The sequence below is a fragment of the Trachurus japonicus genome, chromosome 10, assembly GCF_045865225.1.
Source record: "Trachurus japonicus isolate A0001 chromosome 10, Traja_1.0".
Classification (NCBI taxonomy): domain Eukaryota; kingdom Metazoa; phylum Chordata; class Actinopteri; order Carangiformes; family Carangidae; genus Trachurus; species Trachurus japonicus.
The window spans coordinates 22259220-22277965 of record NC_140916.1 but is presented as its reverse complement, the minus strand read 5'-3'; the positions used below and the strand labels follow the sequence as shown (position 1 = coordinate 22277965).

The 18746-nt window shown below is 42.4% G+C and overlaps 1 protein-coding gene across 6 annotated transcripts in view; it reads right to left on the bottom strand.

Annotated features, from left to right (window-relative positions):
- frmpd3 (FERM and PDZ domain containing 3) overlaps positions 1–18746 on the bottom strand; it is a 90695-nt gene that overhangs the window by 13426 nt on the left and 58523 nt on the right. For 4 of the 6 annotated variants that reach the window (XM_085790073.1, XM_085790078.1, XM_085790074.1 and 1 more), the window contains 6 exons: positions 4956–5068; positions 4681–4835; positions 4426–4528; positions 4059–4104; positions 3282–3386; positions 495–602 (listed from right to left, as the gene is read on the bottom strand). In XM_085790073.1, coding sequence (XP_085646199.1) covers positions 495–602; positions 3282–3386; positions 4059–4104; positions 4426–4528; positions 4681–4835; positions 4956–4996 — 558 coding nt within the window. In that variant the 5' untranslated portion in view covers positions 4997–5068. The remainder of the gene's footprint in view (positions 1–494; positions 603–3281; positions 3387–4058; positions 4105–4425; positions 4529–4680; positions 4836–4955; positions 5069–18746) is intronic. The other 2 variants (XM_085790077.1, XM_085790075.1) reach the window with 1 other exon arrangement.

The window sequence follows — 18746 nt, the reverse complement described above, 5'->3', positions numbered from 1 at the left end:
AAACTGACTTTTTGGATAAAAGACATACAACGATGACATATTGCCAAACTTTAAAGATGATATTGCAAACTACAGTATTTACACATACTGCAGAAATTAGGCAACAGTTTCATTCCTCTGGGATCATTCTTCTTGCCAGAGGATGAATGTCAGTTCAATATTCACTGTCCTCATAGCCCTTTTCATGTGTCCGACAAATTCCTGAGAGAAATGTCTCCATATACGCTCCATATTGACCATCTTGACTCCTGTCACTGACTCTGTCTGGACAGGCAGTGTAGGCTACACTAGGTTTATTTATTAGAGCTTTTTTGCTGACAGGCATAGTGAATGCATATTAGTAGCGAAACACTTGGTCATGTGATCCATTGTTAAAATAAACACGCGGATCAACCTCGCTGTGAATAAAAATCACAACAACATTGACATTGCTTAGCTCTCTGGACTTATCCATACAGACACGGACAACAGACTCAGCTGTTGTGGCCACATACCCTAACAGTGGTTCGGCTATCAAACGTAAAGGACTTAATCTGTCCATTCTCCAAGAACACCTTCAGCACATTTGGTATGAGAAGCAAGGAGTCGTCCTTTAGCATTGTCTGAAAGAGAACAAAGGAGAAAACGTCTTCAGTTTAGTGGCAAAACAAAGTGAGAATGTGTCAAAGGGGTAATCATCATCAATCACACAATAAAAACACAATCAACTCTACAATGGCGGGTCTGCATTTGCAGTACTATTGAGTCAGAGGCAGTAAATAAGTAGGGAAAAGGAGTTAAGAAACGCAGTCATGTGTGAACAATGGAGAGACACTGAGGCTGAACTCAGGACAGACTGAGACGGAGCAAAACTCTGCCTCAGGATCCCTGTGTATTATATCAGGATCAAAGATGGGTTCATTCAGTTTCTTCAGTCTATCAATTCAATATGTATGTCATGCAAAGAAAATTGGACGTTGGGATTAAAAGCACTAACCAAAGAGTGGCAGCAGTGAAGGAATAAGAGGTGAGGCTTGATTCAAGGTTACTGCTTTTACCCAAAGCACTTATTAGAAGAAAAGTTGTGATATGCAGCTCAGTCCATTCCTGCAGGGATGTGATGTGATGGGCACCCTAACGTTCATGTCGCTGTCACTTTTTTCCGCTAAGGGCTTTTTAAGAAAATGACTCCACCATAATCATAATAATAATGTCGTTTTTAAAGAATCACAGTTGTGATGAAGCCAGACTTGAGGGTTTTAATGTGACATCTTGCAAAAATGCATGAAGATGCAGGAGTTTGCCTGTTCTCCCCATGCATGTGTGGGTTCTCTCCGGGTACTCCGGCTTCCTTCCACAGACCAAAGACATGCAGGTTAGGTTAATCGGTGACTCTAAATTCTCCATAGGTGTGGATGAAAGTGTGAATGGTTGTCTGTCAGTCTATGTTAGCCCTGGGATAGACTGGCGACCTGTCCAGGGTGTACCCCACCCCACCACCTCTCGCCCTAAGTCAGCTGAGTTAGGCTCCAGCTCCCCCACGACCCCAGTGAGGACAAGCAGTACAGAAGATGAATCTTGCTAAGATGCAACAAGAAACAGCCTTGAGGCACAAGCTTCCATAATTCTAGGCCAAAACAAAATCAATCTGTATCTTCTTCCTGTCCATTTCTCCCCTTTTTATCTGCTGATCAGATTTGTAAGAACACTGGGCAGACCTTGCACACAACAGTAAACGGATATGAATTTACTGCAACAACATATCTCAGCAAATGCATTTAGTTGGAATAGAGAGAGTTGTGGCTGCAGCAGATGCCTGGCAGTCTGTTTTTGGAGAACTTAAGTATTCAGAAGGCTCAACAAGCTGTTCCCGTTTGCAGATTGGAAGGCACTAAAGCCTGCGTAATGAGTGGACAGATCCTCCTCCATAGTTTGGCATTTAGACGAAGTTGCACCAGCGAAAATACACTGCACTCAAGTCCATCACTTTCCATCACAAGCCACTACCTTTGCCCTTGTTAGTGAGGTTGAACAGGAGCCGAATCTGTGTCATGCAGGGGAAGTGTTATGAGGGGCACAGCTCAATGCCATGGCCTCATCACTTTCCTTCTCTCTTTCTCTCAATAAAAACCAGGCTAGATGGCCAAGAGTGATAAGCTTTCAGATGATCAATAGCAGCCTGTGGTTCCTGATCACTGGGGAGAGAGATTAAGACATGTCTTGCCATAGGTAGGGGGTTGGTAGCTGAAATATCTAATCATTTCCAATCATAGCCTCCCATTCCCATCTCTGCATCAACATCAATGACAACTGTAAGAGAAAGTGGGAGGGAGATTGAGAAAGAGAACCGATCCAGCCTTCGTGCTGCTAGCATTTAATGAAACTCGTGTCTTTTGCTGAGTTGATTCAAAACTGCTAAAGGAAATCTATGATGTTCACATGAGTGTGACTGCTGGTCATGTCTGGCTAGATTGGAGGGTATAATCAGTTGTAATGAAACATGATCTGGAGTCGGTGGCCGGACACTCTGTGTTGGCTTATTCCAGACGTTATCAGCGACCTGTTGACACGTGTGATGGGCAATCCTGTTCTCTATCTCCTTCCATTATGATCAGCTAAATGGAAAATAAAATGTTGAAATATGCTTTCCTCCAGCCCTTGATTCTCTATTGATTGTCTGTGGCTTGTCATCTTCATCCTCCCCCTTTATTTACAGTGTTACCTCCTTTTACCTCTGAAAGATTCTTGTTTGACGAACATGCATTTGGGACTGAATGAAAATCTTTCAGGTGAGGAGTGGTGCTTTATATTTCTTACATACCAAATTGACGTAACCATTTCATCTATTTTTATATAATTAATCTCAGAAGTATATCATATGAAACTGGATAGCAGCATTCCCTACTCTGTCACCCTCCCCTTTGCAAAAAAAAAATTAATGACAATATCTATATATATATTTTTTTTTTTCTGACCCTGTCACTCATATGAGCCACACAACAAATCCTAATTTTAACCCAAGACACTTAAAGTTGGACCCTGGTGGCCAGAAATCACAAACATTTCTCAGTCATGTTGGGACAGTTTGCAGAATATTAGATTCCTGAGATTCATATCAGTCTTGTCAAATTAGTTTGACAAATTGTCAAACTAATGGGCTTCACACAAACACACACAGACTAGAGGAGACCAGACTGAACTAAGTAAGCATAGAAAGGATACTTAGAGCTTTGGTAATTGTTAATCAGACAAAATAAATGCACAATCACGTCTCACAGAGAGACATGACATGTTGAACTTACTGAGTCTGGGTCACTGATGGACACTTGCTCTGAAAAGCGCACTTTAGGCGGGTTAGTTCGCAGGCGGGCCTTTTTGGCTGCACTTATGAAGGCAGACTTAGGTGACTGAGGATAAGAAAAGAGAGAGAGAGAGACAGGAACTCTTAAATCAGCTTGAAAGAAGGGACGTAAATGAGAGTAAAGCCCCTGTGACAGCCACTGTTAAAGAGACGTGTTCGGGAGTAGGCTCATGTTGCTGCAATGCGACAAATCTACTTTATACATGACACACACCTGCTGAAAATGTCTGTATTTTGAAATTGTTCATCTTATAGGTCTGAGTGCAGTGTAGAGCTACTTCATAGGCAAATCCCTCCAGAGTAGCTGCATAACTCATAACCTTAGGTTCCAAATTATGACGCTGTAAATGAGATTGAAATCTTTTTTTCATTTTCATTTCTATTTTTCATCGTCTAAAAATATACAGTAAAGTTAGTCGGCTAAATAACTATTTTCTCTATATGGAGGCACACAATCTTTATTTAACAAGGTCTTATGTAGGTGTTTATGTGCCCACATGGAGCTGTACTGAACGAGCTTACCAGGAAAAGAAATTACTCTAATGTGTAGGCATGGTCTGTGAATACTAATGTATGTCTGAATGTGCACTGCTGGAGCTGAATACTGCACAGTGTTTCAGTATGATTCAGAGTGAAAGGAGAAGTGTTAAGACTGATGAAGAGTAAGAGGAATCCTGAGGGAGAGGAACATGAAAGAGAGAGTGTCCCATTATACTACCTGATGGGGCTGCAGCACAGTGAGAACTATAGTGTCTTTGCAGCGTCTATGGAGAGACAACAGAGAGTGGAGTGGGTTAGATAACGCCACGGACAGCACGGTATTTAGAGAGCTTCTCCACTTTATATCTGCCATTTCCTCACTGTCCTTCAGCTGCAAAAGCACTGACTCATCCACAGATTTGTGTTGATGTAACGCATCACCGGCAGTAAGAAACAGTTTGTTCCTTTTGATCCATGTGCTTTACCCATGTCCTCTTTTCCCCCCTATTGCCCCTGCTGCTGGTACCCTGGCCCATTCTCTCTCCCCCTCCTCCTCCTCCCTCCCACCCTCCCACCCTCCCTCCTGGGACAGTAAAGGATGTTACCTTACAAGGTCTATGACTCTCTCTCGGGGCGCGTCGCTCACCGTCTCCTCGTTAATGGCCAAGATCTGGTCTCCGGGGAGAAGCTTGCCAAAGGAGGGGCCGTCTGCCGATGAAACGGGCCACACAACCAGCACACAATGTCATATACACACAGTAAAATGGAAAGCTTAATTTGAGTCATCACAGGATCTACTTCAAGTGCCATCACTCTCCATACATGCTCTATATCTGCCTAACATACGCATACACACTAACCAGTAGAGACGGAGCGTACAATGACAGGCCTCTGGCTGCCTGCAATGAAGCCGAAGCCTTGAGTCGGATGCCGCTGGATGGTGACCTGTCGAGCTGAGGCAGGACTTAGGGTACCACTGTCCATACCATCTTGGCTCTCCTCTAACATTGCAGAGCTGCAGAGCACACATAGACATTCATAACGTATAATAACAGCTCAATAAACATCCATGTGCATTTGTTAAACCAGAGACTGTGTTGTGTCATTTGTGCAGGCTATCTGTTGCACCATGTACCTGTCACATGCGTTCGTGTGTCCATCCTGGACCTTGGCCATCCCCTGAGAGGAGGGAGCAGCATGGGACAGGGTCGCACTGCAAATGCCTCACTCCGTTTTGCAATCATTCACCTGCACAATAGAAAAGGGGAGATAGGGATGCAGACAAAGACATTAGATAAACTGTTTTCTCCACCATGGAAAAAAAACAACAACTTTTGGCTTTCATTTCCTGTGTTGAAACCACAGCATCACTAAGCACAACTTGGAAAACTAAAATAATGACTCAAAAAGTTCAGGGTTACACCCCCTGACATCACCCACTGTCAACTAGTTGCATTTGTCTCACAAGGTTCTGCATTGTAATGATTAGAGCAAGATGGAAGTATGTAAAATGTGGACAATGTGGGCATTTCCATTAACATACATTTGCTAAACACGTCTTGACATTAGAGACCTGCCTTCAGAGAAACTGCAGCTTAACAAGGGCCCATAACATAATGCACACAGAGCGTGCATCACATTAAGATCTCTGAATCTGCCAGTCTCTGCCAGTGTGGGCCAGGCTACTGCTGTGAACCACACATGCTCTTTTACAGATGCCTGTGTGGGAGGCAGTGAAAGCAAGATTACTGAAAGACTGTGTGTGTGTGTGTGTATGTGGCACGTGGGTTTCTGTATTTGTGGCAGGAGAAATGACTAGAAACAAAAAAAAATGGATGGAAATGATTGTGTGAGAGAAAGGGAGCCAGATATTTATGCTCATATCTGTGATCGAGGACTCTGATGACTGCTGACTAAAGATTGAGACACTGATTGTGATGTTAATGGCGCAGATGGGCTGAAACAGAGACAGATAAAGAGAAGGAGTACTGTTCAGGATTATTATGCAGGGGTAAGCTTTTGAGAGCAAATACCTTCCTCAGTGCCACAGGCAGAGAAGAAACTGTCAGGCTGAGTCACATTAGTCAATAGTTCAGATTCATATTCTTGTCACTTGTTGTTTCTGATAACAGTGGCTTATGAGGGAGCATGGCTCACTTACGATTCCAGTGATGCATTACTGATCTCTGCCTTATGTCATGGTATCAGATGATGGGTTGATGCATCGTAGATAGGCTTCGTACTGAGCTCAGTCCATGTCTCAAAATCCATTACATTATGTGTGCTTTGAATTTCAATGCAATACAAATCATTTGAAAGGATCAGATTTGAATAAGAAAAAAATCTATATTCAATATTCAGCTGGATCATCTGTCTGTACCAAAGGCGCATCGTGGTAACAAATGCTGGCGCACCAGCTGGTTGTGCCTCCAAAAAGGATTACATGTTTTTGATTGAGAATGATCATTTTCTCCTTTGATTCTCCCAATGCATTCTGACAGTGCACTTCTCTCCCCATTTATTCACCTTTCTGTCCCTCTAATGTCTTCCTCTTTCCACCATCTGCCCCCTCCCACTCTCTTTTCCAGGTGCTGGAAGGACACCTGTTTAGTTCCGCTGGCCGTTCATCAAGTGTTTATGATTGTTGTGTGTTACTGTGAATGTCAGAAACTCCCCAGCCACTCGTCTCCAGTGCAGAGGAGCCAAGATTTCTGACCTCAGCAAGGAGAGAGTATAAATATCCTTGTTGTGAAAAACCTGCACCATAGTCCTTTACTCACGAGGCTGCATTGTAGTTGATAGTCTTATCAACTATAGAGTCTTATTGAATTTATTTAAAGAAGAAGTAAGCGGAATTTTTGTGTTAATATAAGTCTTAAATACAGTAGTTATATCTTCCGACGGCAATCACTTACATAGAGTGTTTGGTCTGAAACACGGGTCTGTCAGTCACCCTGCTCTGCTGTAAGCTGAGGAGAAAACTTTTATTTTATTTCCTTGTATCCTACAATTTTTATCCAATGAGGAGAGAGAACGGCATGAAGGGCTGTGTGTGCAGCCAAGGGATGCGCGTGAATGTGGTGACGTAGGGACGAGGACCAATAGATCCATGACGGGGGCGGGGACCGCTAACTCCATCGGCTGACAAGAAGTTAGCCAAAACGACCGGATCGCTTACTTCTGCTTTAAGATCAAGTGAAAATAACTGACATGCAGCTGAAATTTTGCATCACAATTTTACCAGTGTATGTGATTGTTGCTGAATCAGAAACAGAGGAATATATCCTCTGCTTCTGTGGCTTTGTGGATACCACACAGCGTTAAATTCCTCACTCAATTTAGAGATGAGTTCAGGCTTTCAAAATAAGTGGTGAGGAGGAACGGAGCCGAAGCCGGGAGCGATGGAGGAAGCCATGGGACACTGAAGCTTACACGCCTGCAAAGATAAACAGCCATTCAGAGAGGGGCCGACCTTTTACTGAGAGAGGACACCGAGGAATTCTGTCAAGAAATGATCCCCAAGGGCATCGGCAGGTCTGCCCGTTGCTATGACTACAGCTCTCAGTAGCTTGTCGAAGCTCGGCTCGACGGAGGGATAGTGGGTGGATGAGAATAGTGATGTGGCCACTACAAGGCAGAGAGGACCAGTCTGATGCTCTTCGATCACCGTGCAGGCTCTCTGGCCAGATGCCAGCATTTCCACGGGCCCCAGAGGTCAGGGCAGATACTCTACCTGCCCTGCTCCAGTGTCCCAGCCTGCAGCAGCTCACTAGGCCTCAGGGTCTGGGAAGATTGACCTTTCACCCATTGTCCCCCCAGGACAAGTTCATCATTAGCTTGGACGGATAATGCGTTTCATAGAGCTGCTGCATGTGCTCACTTCCAGTCACATCCTGGTCTTCAGAAGTGAAAGTGACAGGTTGATCACATCAGGTTGAGCACATCAGTCAATCATCACATCGTCACATATAATACGGGCAAATCTGAGTTTAACAAGTCATCAGAGACGTGTTGATGTTTGTAGAGATGTCTTTTGTCAGCCACATCTGACCATATCAGATGCATTTGGGGACAGGAACTTTTCATGTTTTATAAGCCAATAAAAAGATCATTACAAATATTTAAACAAGTAACAGACAACCATGGGTCCTCGTCTGAGCACCTGCAGCCAGGCTTTACAGTTCACACATGGCTGTTTCTTGGTTTGATCAGCGAGGAGGAAAATCACAGTGGAGCGAGTGAATTGTCACATTATGTGAAGTACAAAGTCCGAGATGCAGTCCAGATTTTCTGAGGCAAAGTAAATAAGAAAAATATCTATTGGTCAAGTATAATTACATAAGTGACAGCCATTTAGGAATGCCTTAAAAGTTACTGTGGCATCGAATTGCATTACCATGAAGAGAGAAACAGCCTATCTGATGGAGCTATACCGTGGCAACTGGATGGTCTCTGCAGGAAATTTGCCGTGAAAGGAGGCAAATTAGTTTATTCTGAAAGCAAAGATGAAGGACATCTTAGCCACTGAGAATACAAATAGCAAAGGCTGAAAGCTGGCTGATGTTTTTTGTGTGGCGAATAGAATGCACTTAAAGTCTTCAGTGCCAGCCAATGCATTTGCTCAGAGTCCTGAATTGCACTTCAATTGTTCCGTGGACATTGTCTCTTATTGTTGAAACAATTACTGTCATCCTTGGCTAATGGAGGATGAGCTTCATTTATTGTGCAGGTCTGTGTGTGTCAGGTCACATCAACCACAGAAAACATTATTCATAAACCCTTTAAAAAGCATCTCAAATCTCACTTAGGCTTAAAAGATATATGCTTCATTCATGGTAGAGTTGGTTGATGTGGTTAATTTATAACTCCTTTATCACATTTCACAATACACCACACTAAATCTGTGTCATCTTGAGTTTGATGCTGAAACATAATTGCCCTGCTTGGTGAATTAAGCATTTGTTAACATGATAACAATGCAACAATGGAGAATACTGTAGAAAAATATGAAAAATGATGTATATTGTATGTAGCTTGGACTATTTAATAAAGTGACAAACTCACTTGATAAAAGTCAACAAGCATAGGAAACACTGATTTAAAACACTGATTTATGCATTTAGGTTAAATGAATGCAACATTATTTCTGCTCGTGCAACATTATCCAGACTTAATTAGTTTAGGCTGCTCCCATGTGCAGGAGTTGCAGCTTAGGCTTTTAGATGCTGCGTCTCAAATAGTAGATTCTTAATTATGGCTTAATAGGAATTAAAGAGTCCATTCCAGTGACAATTAGCATTTCCACACGGCACTCTGACTTATCTGGCTACTTACCCTGTTGATGCTTCAGGAGCTTTCGCTTATTTTACTGTTGCACTAATTGTTAATCTTTCTGATTAACTGTGTCTGGTAAATGCCTGAATTATATGTTATAATTTGAATCAGAGATGGAATCAGAAACTGCAAACTTGGGAATTGTGCGGCACTAATTGGAAATTGAGAGAGAGCCATAAGTGTCTGCATGTTATTGGATCATTGCCTTGAGAAGCCAGACAATAGGTGTGTACTATCGCAGTGATTATTCATAACTGACTGACTGACGCTTGTCCTCTGGGCATCAGCACTGGTATTTTGTGAATTCAATACTGTGAAATTCACTAGGGTTACTTATCAAAAGTGTAAGAAGGAGCTGCAGCGAGTCAGAGCGATATGTTTTCTTCTTTAGCACTAGAGCAGGGTCAAAGGCTTAGAGATGAATTACTTGGGCTGGAATATAGCCAGACAGTACAAGTACCTGTGGTGGGTGCCATCTACAACATGAGCTGCACAGATTGTAGTTTCACACACAGGAGCGATTTACTGCAGTTTGCTGCATCATTTTCTAACTTGAACCAAATGTGAAGAATGTGTTTCTCTAAATGTTATATCTTTAATACACTCGGCATAGGTGTAATCACTCTGTGAGCGGTGACACATCAGACACACTGTTTCCATTCATGACTTGATTTATTAGTCATTAGTCCAAGATTGACAGATTAGTTTTTTATCCTGAGGAGAATAGTTGTAGGAGATTTAGAGAAATTCATTAATCATGTGTTTTTTCTTCAGCCACATATTAACCCCTAAAATATTAAACATAACCATGTGGTATGTAGACACTAATCTAATTTTTGTTATGTCTTGTTTTCCATACATATGCACTTAAAGTCATGTTGTTCACTCATCCATCCCATTCTATCAAAGAGGAATCCTCTGTCAGCCTGGAGTGCAGTATCCTTGATGCTGCAAAAAAAATCCTGTTAGGATTATGAAAGAAGTGACACAATAATCTCCACTGTGTGCTGTGAAATGAGCCTTCGTGGACAAAGATACTTTGCCTGTCACATGTCTGGCCTCTAGGAAGCTGCAAACATAAAAGTCGTTCTGGCAGCGGGGCCGCCACTGTCTTCAATCTACTCTCAATTGACAGCTGTGATAAAAGCTCTGCTAAATATTTATGCTGTTTTTTGTTTTTTGTTTTTTAAAGGATTTGAGGTTTGTGACTTGTGGTGATGGACAGGCCTTTGCACTGAGAGGGCCAATCAAGTGAAAACATCGGCGCTGGGCCTAATCCTTCCTGTCACTGCAGGCTGCCCCGGCCGCTGCTGCAGAATTCCTGCAGGACAACATAACCAATTCATTCTGTAGGGAAAGTGGAGGCTGATATATGAAAGTCAGCCCTGGACTTGCTTCCTGATAAACCTTTCATTGTGTGTTTTATCTGCGGGACTGAATCACTCAAACCTCAGGCAGTTCTTTGCCGAAAATTTGATGCAGGTCACGTTGCTTTTCCATCTTTATTTTGCAAATCTCTTTTCTCTTGTCCTTCACCATTATTATGCAGTTTCATTCAGCCTGTCTCTCAATTATACCCGCGCTCTGCACCCTGTGACACCCATGTATATACACACAGAGATGCTTTTCTTTTTTCATTAACAAGCCTTTTCTCGCTGTATGTCATTTCTCACTCTTGCAGGTAGATTTTCCAGCCCGTACCCCTCTTATCCCTCCTGCCTTGTAAACAATACAATAAACTCCATCTCTGTAAGCCTCACTTGACATGCTGGTTGCTTGCAGGGTCCACAGAATAGTCATTCCTGTCCTGTGAAATAAAGATACAGACAAGAAGATTTGTGCAGCCGCAAGACCCATCCTACTGTCTGTCTCTGTCACCTGCTGGCCTGCCTGCCAGCATGGCTGCATCCTTTCCTCTCTTTACACAAATGGCCTCCCTCCTAAGGCCAGATGGCGTCCATTTAGCAAGTGCTGCTGACTGCTTTTTCACTTTCTGGACTCATTGCCCACCTATGCTCTTTTTCAGTTTTTTTTATCTGTGTAAGTCTCTGTCGCCTCCACTCTCTGTTACTATCTGTCTATCTGTCTGTCACCACCCAGTCCCACTCCTCTAACAGCCAAAGCTGACTGCCTATTTGAAAATGGATTGTGGCTGTGGGTAAAAGCGACAGCTTGAGTGGTGATTGATGCAGCAAGGAGGGAGTGCTATGGCTCTTTGTAATTTGTGTGGAAAATGTCCATTGAATGTTTACAGGCAGTCGACAGGGTTGTTTACCTTCCTTGTCCTGCCAAACAATTAGCCACTTTCTCTATTTTCACTATCTCATGTTTGGGCTGACAGACCCAAAAGGTTTAGACTCTGACCGAAGGTTGTAACTGTTGAGGTTTAGTTGCACATACATGTTTTCAACCTTCCTACAATATGTGTTTTTGTGTGCAGTTGCACAGTCTCTGCATCTCAATCAATCAATCAATCAATCAATCAATCAATCAATCAATTTGTTTATTTCGGGCATGTCAATTTAAATCATCATCATCACACTTCATCTTAGTTCAAATAATACAAGACACATGGCCGAAAGGGAAAGCGGGAGAAGCAAAAGCTTATCTAGTCCCGCCCCCTCTTTGAGAGTTTTAGAGCAATGAGTTCCAGCCTTAGGGGCCATGTCTATGAGTTTATGTGTGAAGAGTGCATAGCCACAAGCTCATCTTAAATAATATAAATTAGGATTTGGTGAATGTCTATATATTTGTTTTTAGGAAGGAAATTAAGAAATAAATTGGATTAGAAATGTAAGAATTATCCTGTTATATCCTAATACCATATCTATTATCAGAGAGACAAATAAACTACCAGCTGTGACGAATTGTCTGCAAAGATACGCCTCACACTAATAACATCTTAAAACCACATGCTGGGAATGAAAGGCATTTGCAAGCTACCAAAAATAACCAATAGGATATTGGATAAAGCAAAGCTACTAAAGAAAACTTGTGAGTCCAAGCAGCAGAAATTCCAGTTTAACTGAGAACCCAAACAACAGTTTTTCTATAACAGTCTTCAACAAAATCAATTCAAATAAACACATTTGTAACGTGATAGGTGTTTTTTTTTCTATGAAGAGAGAGTGCCAGAGAAAAACAGGTTGGAACCTCCAGTCTGTAATCTCTTAGAAATAGTTGGATATCATAAATTGTCAACAAGGCACTGCTGCATCAGCGTTGTCGGCCTTGGCTTGTTGCATTCCTCATAACTAACTTCCACACAAGCAGTAGACACACACAACCAGGTCTGAAATGATATCAGCAGCCCTCTGAGAACGAAGATGTAAAACTTGATGAACATCTTAGGAAAAGTTTTGTGATAGAGAAAAGTCAGAGACAGAAATTTCATCATCATAAAAGTGCTGCTGTATTGTCTTGGAGATTGAGATTGGAAAACATCTTCACAATGGAGTTTAAAACCTTCAGAGGGTTATGGAAAATAATTTTGTTTTGGTTCCCCAAACTCCATCTGCCAACAAATGCAAATGCAGATCTAATCATTCTTACCTGCACTGTCTCTTCGCACTGTGTTTTTCATTGTTCTGATTTTTAAATTGCTATGTGAGCTTCAGTTAGATGTGCACACCGTGAAATGTGACTAGACCATCCAGGCACTGGACAAAACCCATGCTGGCACACTGTTGTTTTCACTGGGGATCACCATTAGGGGGGTGAAGGCACATATAGGTCTGGGTTGCCCTATTTGACGAGACTTGGCTGGCATGTTGGTCTTGGGCTTAGCGGCTCCTCTGGCTCACTGCTACATTATTAATGTGATCATCACACCACACGACCTTCACTACAACATGGAAATTATTAATATCTCACCTTCCAGAGTGCACTGTCTGCAGACTAGCTTAACCCCCGCAACCTCTTTGCTGAAGAGTGGCGATACACTGGTGCTAGTCAGGTTCACTATGACAGGACTGCAGGTTAGAGGGTCTTCATCCTGGTCTCTCATCTGTTCCCTGATCCTCTTGTATTGTTTTGTACCTGCTGTGTTCCTTAATCCGGCTTTATAATGTATCATCCTATTTCTACTGCCACAGTCTACTGCCTGTGAAATGCTATAGAGCCTACGAATGAGATCACTTTCTGAATAAATGAATAAATGTCATGTGATATTTTCATTGCAACAATAATTCCTACTGATGCTGCAATTAATAGAATTGACAGAAGATGAACCTATTGTTTCAATGCTGTGATTTTCTTAAGTATATATATAACTGTGAACAAATTGGGATAAAAGCTCTTTGATCACATCGTGTTAGACTGTAGGAAATTTTAAATTCACCACAGTCTGACTTTTAGCAGCCAAAGTGACTAGGCAAATATGTAAGATATTTCAACTCTAGTTCTTACTGATTTATTATGACCAGTGTTTAATTGGAACAATTGATCATTTTCTTGGTAAACAGTTGGTTGATTGGAAACTTTATCTCTTAACTGATCATCAGTCATTTTGTGTCTGGTTCAAGCTTCTGAAATGTGAATATTTGTTGGTTTTCTCTGTTTTACTAGATCTAGACGCACCCTAGCAGCAGCAAATATATTTGCTCCGTAGGTGGGTCTAGAAACGAGCCATAGGAACTTTTTGAGTCTCGAACACCGTTTGTGTTCACCAATCACAGCGCTCTATCTGTTTAGAGAGTCGTTGGGAGGGCTGAATGCGATGACGACATACGTTTTAATTGGCTTGTCAGGCTAACGACATCCTGCTCTTTGCTCTGATTGGTCGTAGCGCTACCCTATTGCGTGCAGAGGCAGTTTGAAAGACAGCCTTCATCCCGCCCCCTGGATTGAGCCGAGGTCTACCGGTCGTTGCCAGACTATATATTTTAATGATATAGTCTGGCTTGTCAGACTACTGTTTTACATAAATGTCAGTGAAACATCTTCTACCTTTGGACTGTTTTTTTTTTTAAACAGACAAAGCAAAACATTAAAAAGACTCAAATGGTTTGATATCCCAACTGACTAACTGACTAGAAAATAACCAACAGAAAAATGAATCATGAAGATAGTTATTAATAGCTGCCCTAATTATAAACTAACCACTGATTACCACAGGCTCTAGTAGTACAGTGCCTAATTTGGCCTCTGTAGGTACAGTTTGTTCACATGCACAGGCTAGCCTCTGAATATAATGATGAGAGTTTATTTTTTATGTGTGTTTCTGCACAGAAAATTAACGACCAGTGCAGCATCAATCCCAGTGAACTACATGTTTATGATGCCTCGGGTTCACATTCAGATCATAATTCAGTGCTACCCAGCTCCACCATTAACACTGACAGCCGGATCCACACAGCTCAGCACAGACCTCGTCTGACTGTGACCAACTGAGTCCAACTGTGGGTTTCTCCTGTAAAGACCTTGATCCTGCTTCATTTAGCTGAGATCAATAATATCCCTGCCTCCTCTCTGGCGCACAGACTGTCACAGACAGGCAGACAGACATGACATGGGGAGCAGGGGCAGCACACAGTGATGGAGCAGCACGGTGATCATAAGAGCTTGTCTGTCATAGAGCAGAGATGGGTGGAGCAGGTTAACCAAACAGATGTTCGGCTCTAGCGGACTCTGCAGGTCACTGAGCAGGATCTCACTTGATAAAAGGCGGATGAGGTGAAGAAATGCATCTCATCCATGTAATAGCTTGTTACGACTTTCTCTTACTTCTCTGGCCATAAAGGCAATATTTATAGAGGGCAGGTGGCAGACTTTAAGTCTGTCCAGAGACTGCAGTACCCCTGTAGAGGTCATAAATATTAAGGCAAATATGGCGGTGTAGTCTGATGAAAGCCAAAACAGTCAGGGCATTCTTCTTGTTTTTATTCCTCCACACTACACTCATAAATATACAATAAGTCACCTCCCTGATGCTGAGAGCCAGAAACTTTGTACTTTATTACTCTGAATTCTTAAAAGGTCATTTGCTCTGCCAATTTTACATAACATGGACAATGTTCTCCATACCTGTGATACATGACACAAGGCCGTAATCCCTGTCTACTCTGAGCTCCAGCTACTTTCCTGCAGCAAGGATAGGCTTTTAAACTGAGGGAGGTGAGAGCAGCCAAGTGTGGAGCTGCATCTCCATAGCACTGGGGTTTGTTGAATACCGCAGAGGCAATCTTCTTAGCCCTCCATTGGGCCCACTTCAGCCATCCATGACAGTGCATGCTTATTGGCCTGCTGAATGTAAATTACATACAGTGTATATGAGAGGCAGACACAGAGAGCCATTACCCAGCTGCTCTGTGGGATGTGCTGAGTCAGATGTTTGCTTGTTAGTCTGATTGTGAATTAAAATAAGGCGAAAATGGGGGGGGGGGGGGGGGGGATCTGACAAATAATCCTGAATTATTGAAAAAAAATCTCATTAAATAATGTGCTTACATGTGTTAACCCCCGGTGTGCTGCATATCTTCGCAGTAGCAGCTCTGTTTGTGTTTGTGTGTGTGTGCACGTAATTGGGAGTGTTTGCTTATTTTTAAATTATAGCATAGTGGTTGAGGGAAAAAACTGAGCAGCAGTGGGGATTAGTTTAGCAACGAAATGAAGCCGCAAGGCAGTAAAACTGAAATGTGTAAAATTAAACATGGATCAGAGAAATAACTGATGAAGAACATTTCCTAAGTGAAATAGAAAATCAGCTGTCACAGTCCAATAAGCTTCCTGAGATGGCGAGGAGATGCAGTTTCCGTGGCTGGTTATTTTGAATCTATGTTCTCAGACTGAGAAGGTTCCACTTGACTACATTCGATTCATCAGGAGCTGAAAGGAGAAAGCCCGGCCAGCAGAGCATCACATGCTCCCCGAAGTCTCAGGAGCAGCCTGTGCTCTGCACACACCATGTGCCCGTGTCAACTTTCATCCATTTCCGATCTATTTCCCATTATTTACCTGACCTAACCTTTCAAGGCGTCTAAATACTGTAAATAAGACAGAAGTTTTAAGTCTCGGCAGTGTGGCTAAGCTACCATCAAAGGGTAATACACCTGACCTTTATGAAATCAATTCAAGCCCACTCTGTGTGTGTGTATGTGTGTGTGTGTATTTTTTTCTACAAATGGTCAGTAAATGAGAGCATTAGCTTTCAGCATAACTTTCACATACATAGTGAAAATGACATGATTTGCCACTCAGGTCCAGCAGCCTGCGGCCAAGTTGCCCTGCAGCTGAGAGGCAGAGCGGCCGTTGCAGCAGCAGCAGCAGCAGCAGAAGAGCGACTGTCTCTTTGCTGTCATCCCTCACTGAAGCACACTGCTCTCAGCAGCTCGCCTGACAGCCCAACGACACACAGTGACACTCATTCTCTACCAAATACAGAATGGCTGCCCCCCCCCCCCCCTCCCTCCTAACACTATCACTATCACCCTGGCACACCCCTCCCCAACTCCGCCCTTTTGTGACTAGCAATAAAGTGGCCCTCTCCCCGCAGTCTGCGCCATGCTGCTCGTTTCCCACACCCTCCCCATTTCTGCTCCTGACTAATATTCAGTTATGCATTTCACACGGAGTAAACAAATTTTCTGACTCCCTCTCTGCAATATTAATGCCTGCATTGTGCTTAACTACACAAAAAGAAGATGTTCCAAGCTCTGTTTTCCTCCTCTGTGCATTTACACACGGCAGCATAAGAAGCTAAGGAGAGAACATCAATAAGCTTTGCTCCAACAACAGTTGCTACAACTGTTCTGCCCATATCGTTCATTTACATGTAATAGTGACAAGGTGTGGACACAACAGTGCAGCGCCTCATTAACCACAATAGCCACTTTGACCTCTCTGCTCTGGCCCACTATCACATCACTCACTGAGTTGTATCACCTGATTTTGCCATTGTTGCTTTTCTCAACAGCTTTCTGACCAGTGGGGGAGTGAGTTTTTACTGAGGTGATGAGATGTTTCCATTCAATATGAAGATTATATCGCAGACTCTAATGCAGCCTTTTATCCTTGGTTTTGTCTGTTAAATAGCTCCATACCTCAGGTTCAGGCCGCAGCAGGGGGTTGATTTGTCACTCTGCCTCTCTGATGTCTGGGTCGGGCTGGTCTGGGAGCTTCTTTTGCAGCTCCCCTTCCCTCTCTGTCTCCCTCCCTCTCTTGCCACTGACTTATCTAGTGCTGGTATGTTTTAGTGGATGTGCAGAGAATACCAATAGGCTGCTCCATCAGGGTGTGTAATTATCTGGCCTGCTGAGCTGCCACGCTCCTGCTGCCTGCATGCTCGGGTCCAGCCAGGTCTTCCTAAGACTCAGCTTGGACCAAAGTCCACCACCGTGCAACTATTGTGCAGCAATTGTTTATTCTTTTTGTTGTTATCTTTGCAATCTATACTAAAACAACTCCTATTCAGAAAATCATGTGAACATCTTTTTGCCGCATTATCCATCATGCTAGGCCTTATTGCTGCTGTGGTCGCTAGTAAAACCATGTGTTCATTAAATTTAAAGAGGAACTATGCAGGATTTTTACCTTAACTATGCTACATTTTAAAGAGCTTCAGAGTAATTGTGATGGTTGAATAAATGACTTGTGACTTGGGGACAACAGAGGCTCTCTGCCTTCCACATAGCGTCTCTTGGCCAAAAACCAACCTTGCAAGATCCCAGCTCTCATCTCAGAGGCACCGTGACACTGTACCATGATCTCTAGTTTATGACAGATAAGACTACACAAATATACACATCGTAACGCGTGTATGAAAAATAACGTTAACCACCGCTCCATTGATTACTTTTTTGCTGGTTTCGTTGAAAACAAATGCACATGGCCGGGAGGAGGGTTAGCAAAACAGCAGAAAAGAGACCAGACTTGCATAGTTCCCCTTTAACTCGCAAAATGCTGCAGACATAGCTACATCTTAAGTGTGCAAGATTACAACTTGTTAGGACTGTCTTCTCATAACAATCTATCAGCAACTCAAAACATTTATAGGTATTAGACCAGATACAACCCGGGTCCCATCCCAGACCTGCACTTGACACTTTGCCTTTATTAACATTTTATATAAAATATATATTTAAGTTTATTAAAATAACATACACGTGGAAAGCTATATGTTTTTCTCTCTCGAAAAAAAAATCATTTTAAACATTATTTCCATCCTAGAAAGTGGTTTCAGACTTTTTTATTTAGAACTCAAAATATATCGACAGGCTTTGGGATGGACATAAATTGACACATGTCAGTACAAGCATACATACATCTTTGTATGGGCTAGAGACGTGTACACACCTTCATTTTATTTTTTATATATCTATATTCATCTTTGAAAAAAATGATAGATTTATGTATAATACCATTCTTTAACAGAGAAGAGAATTAATTAAATGAATTAAATAAGCAATCTGTTGATGCAAGTATGATGCAAACATTTTATGATGCACTGCTTTACACCAAAATCACTTTTAAAAAGTTGATTACTGTATGTGTGTCCTCAAGAATAATAATGAAGCAAGACGTATAATTTTGGTGCAATATCTTGAGTATAGATCTACCCACCCAACCACGCACACAAGGATACACACGCACGCAC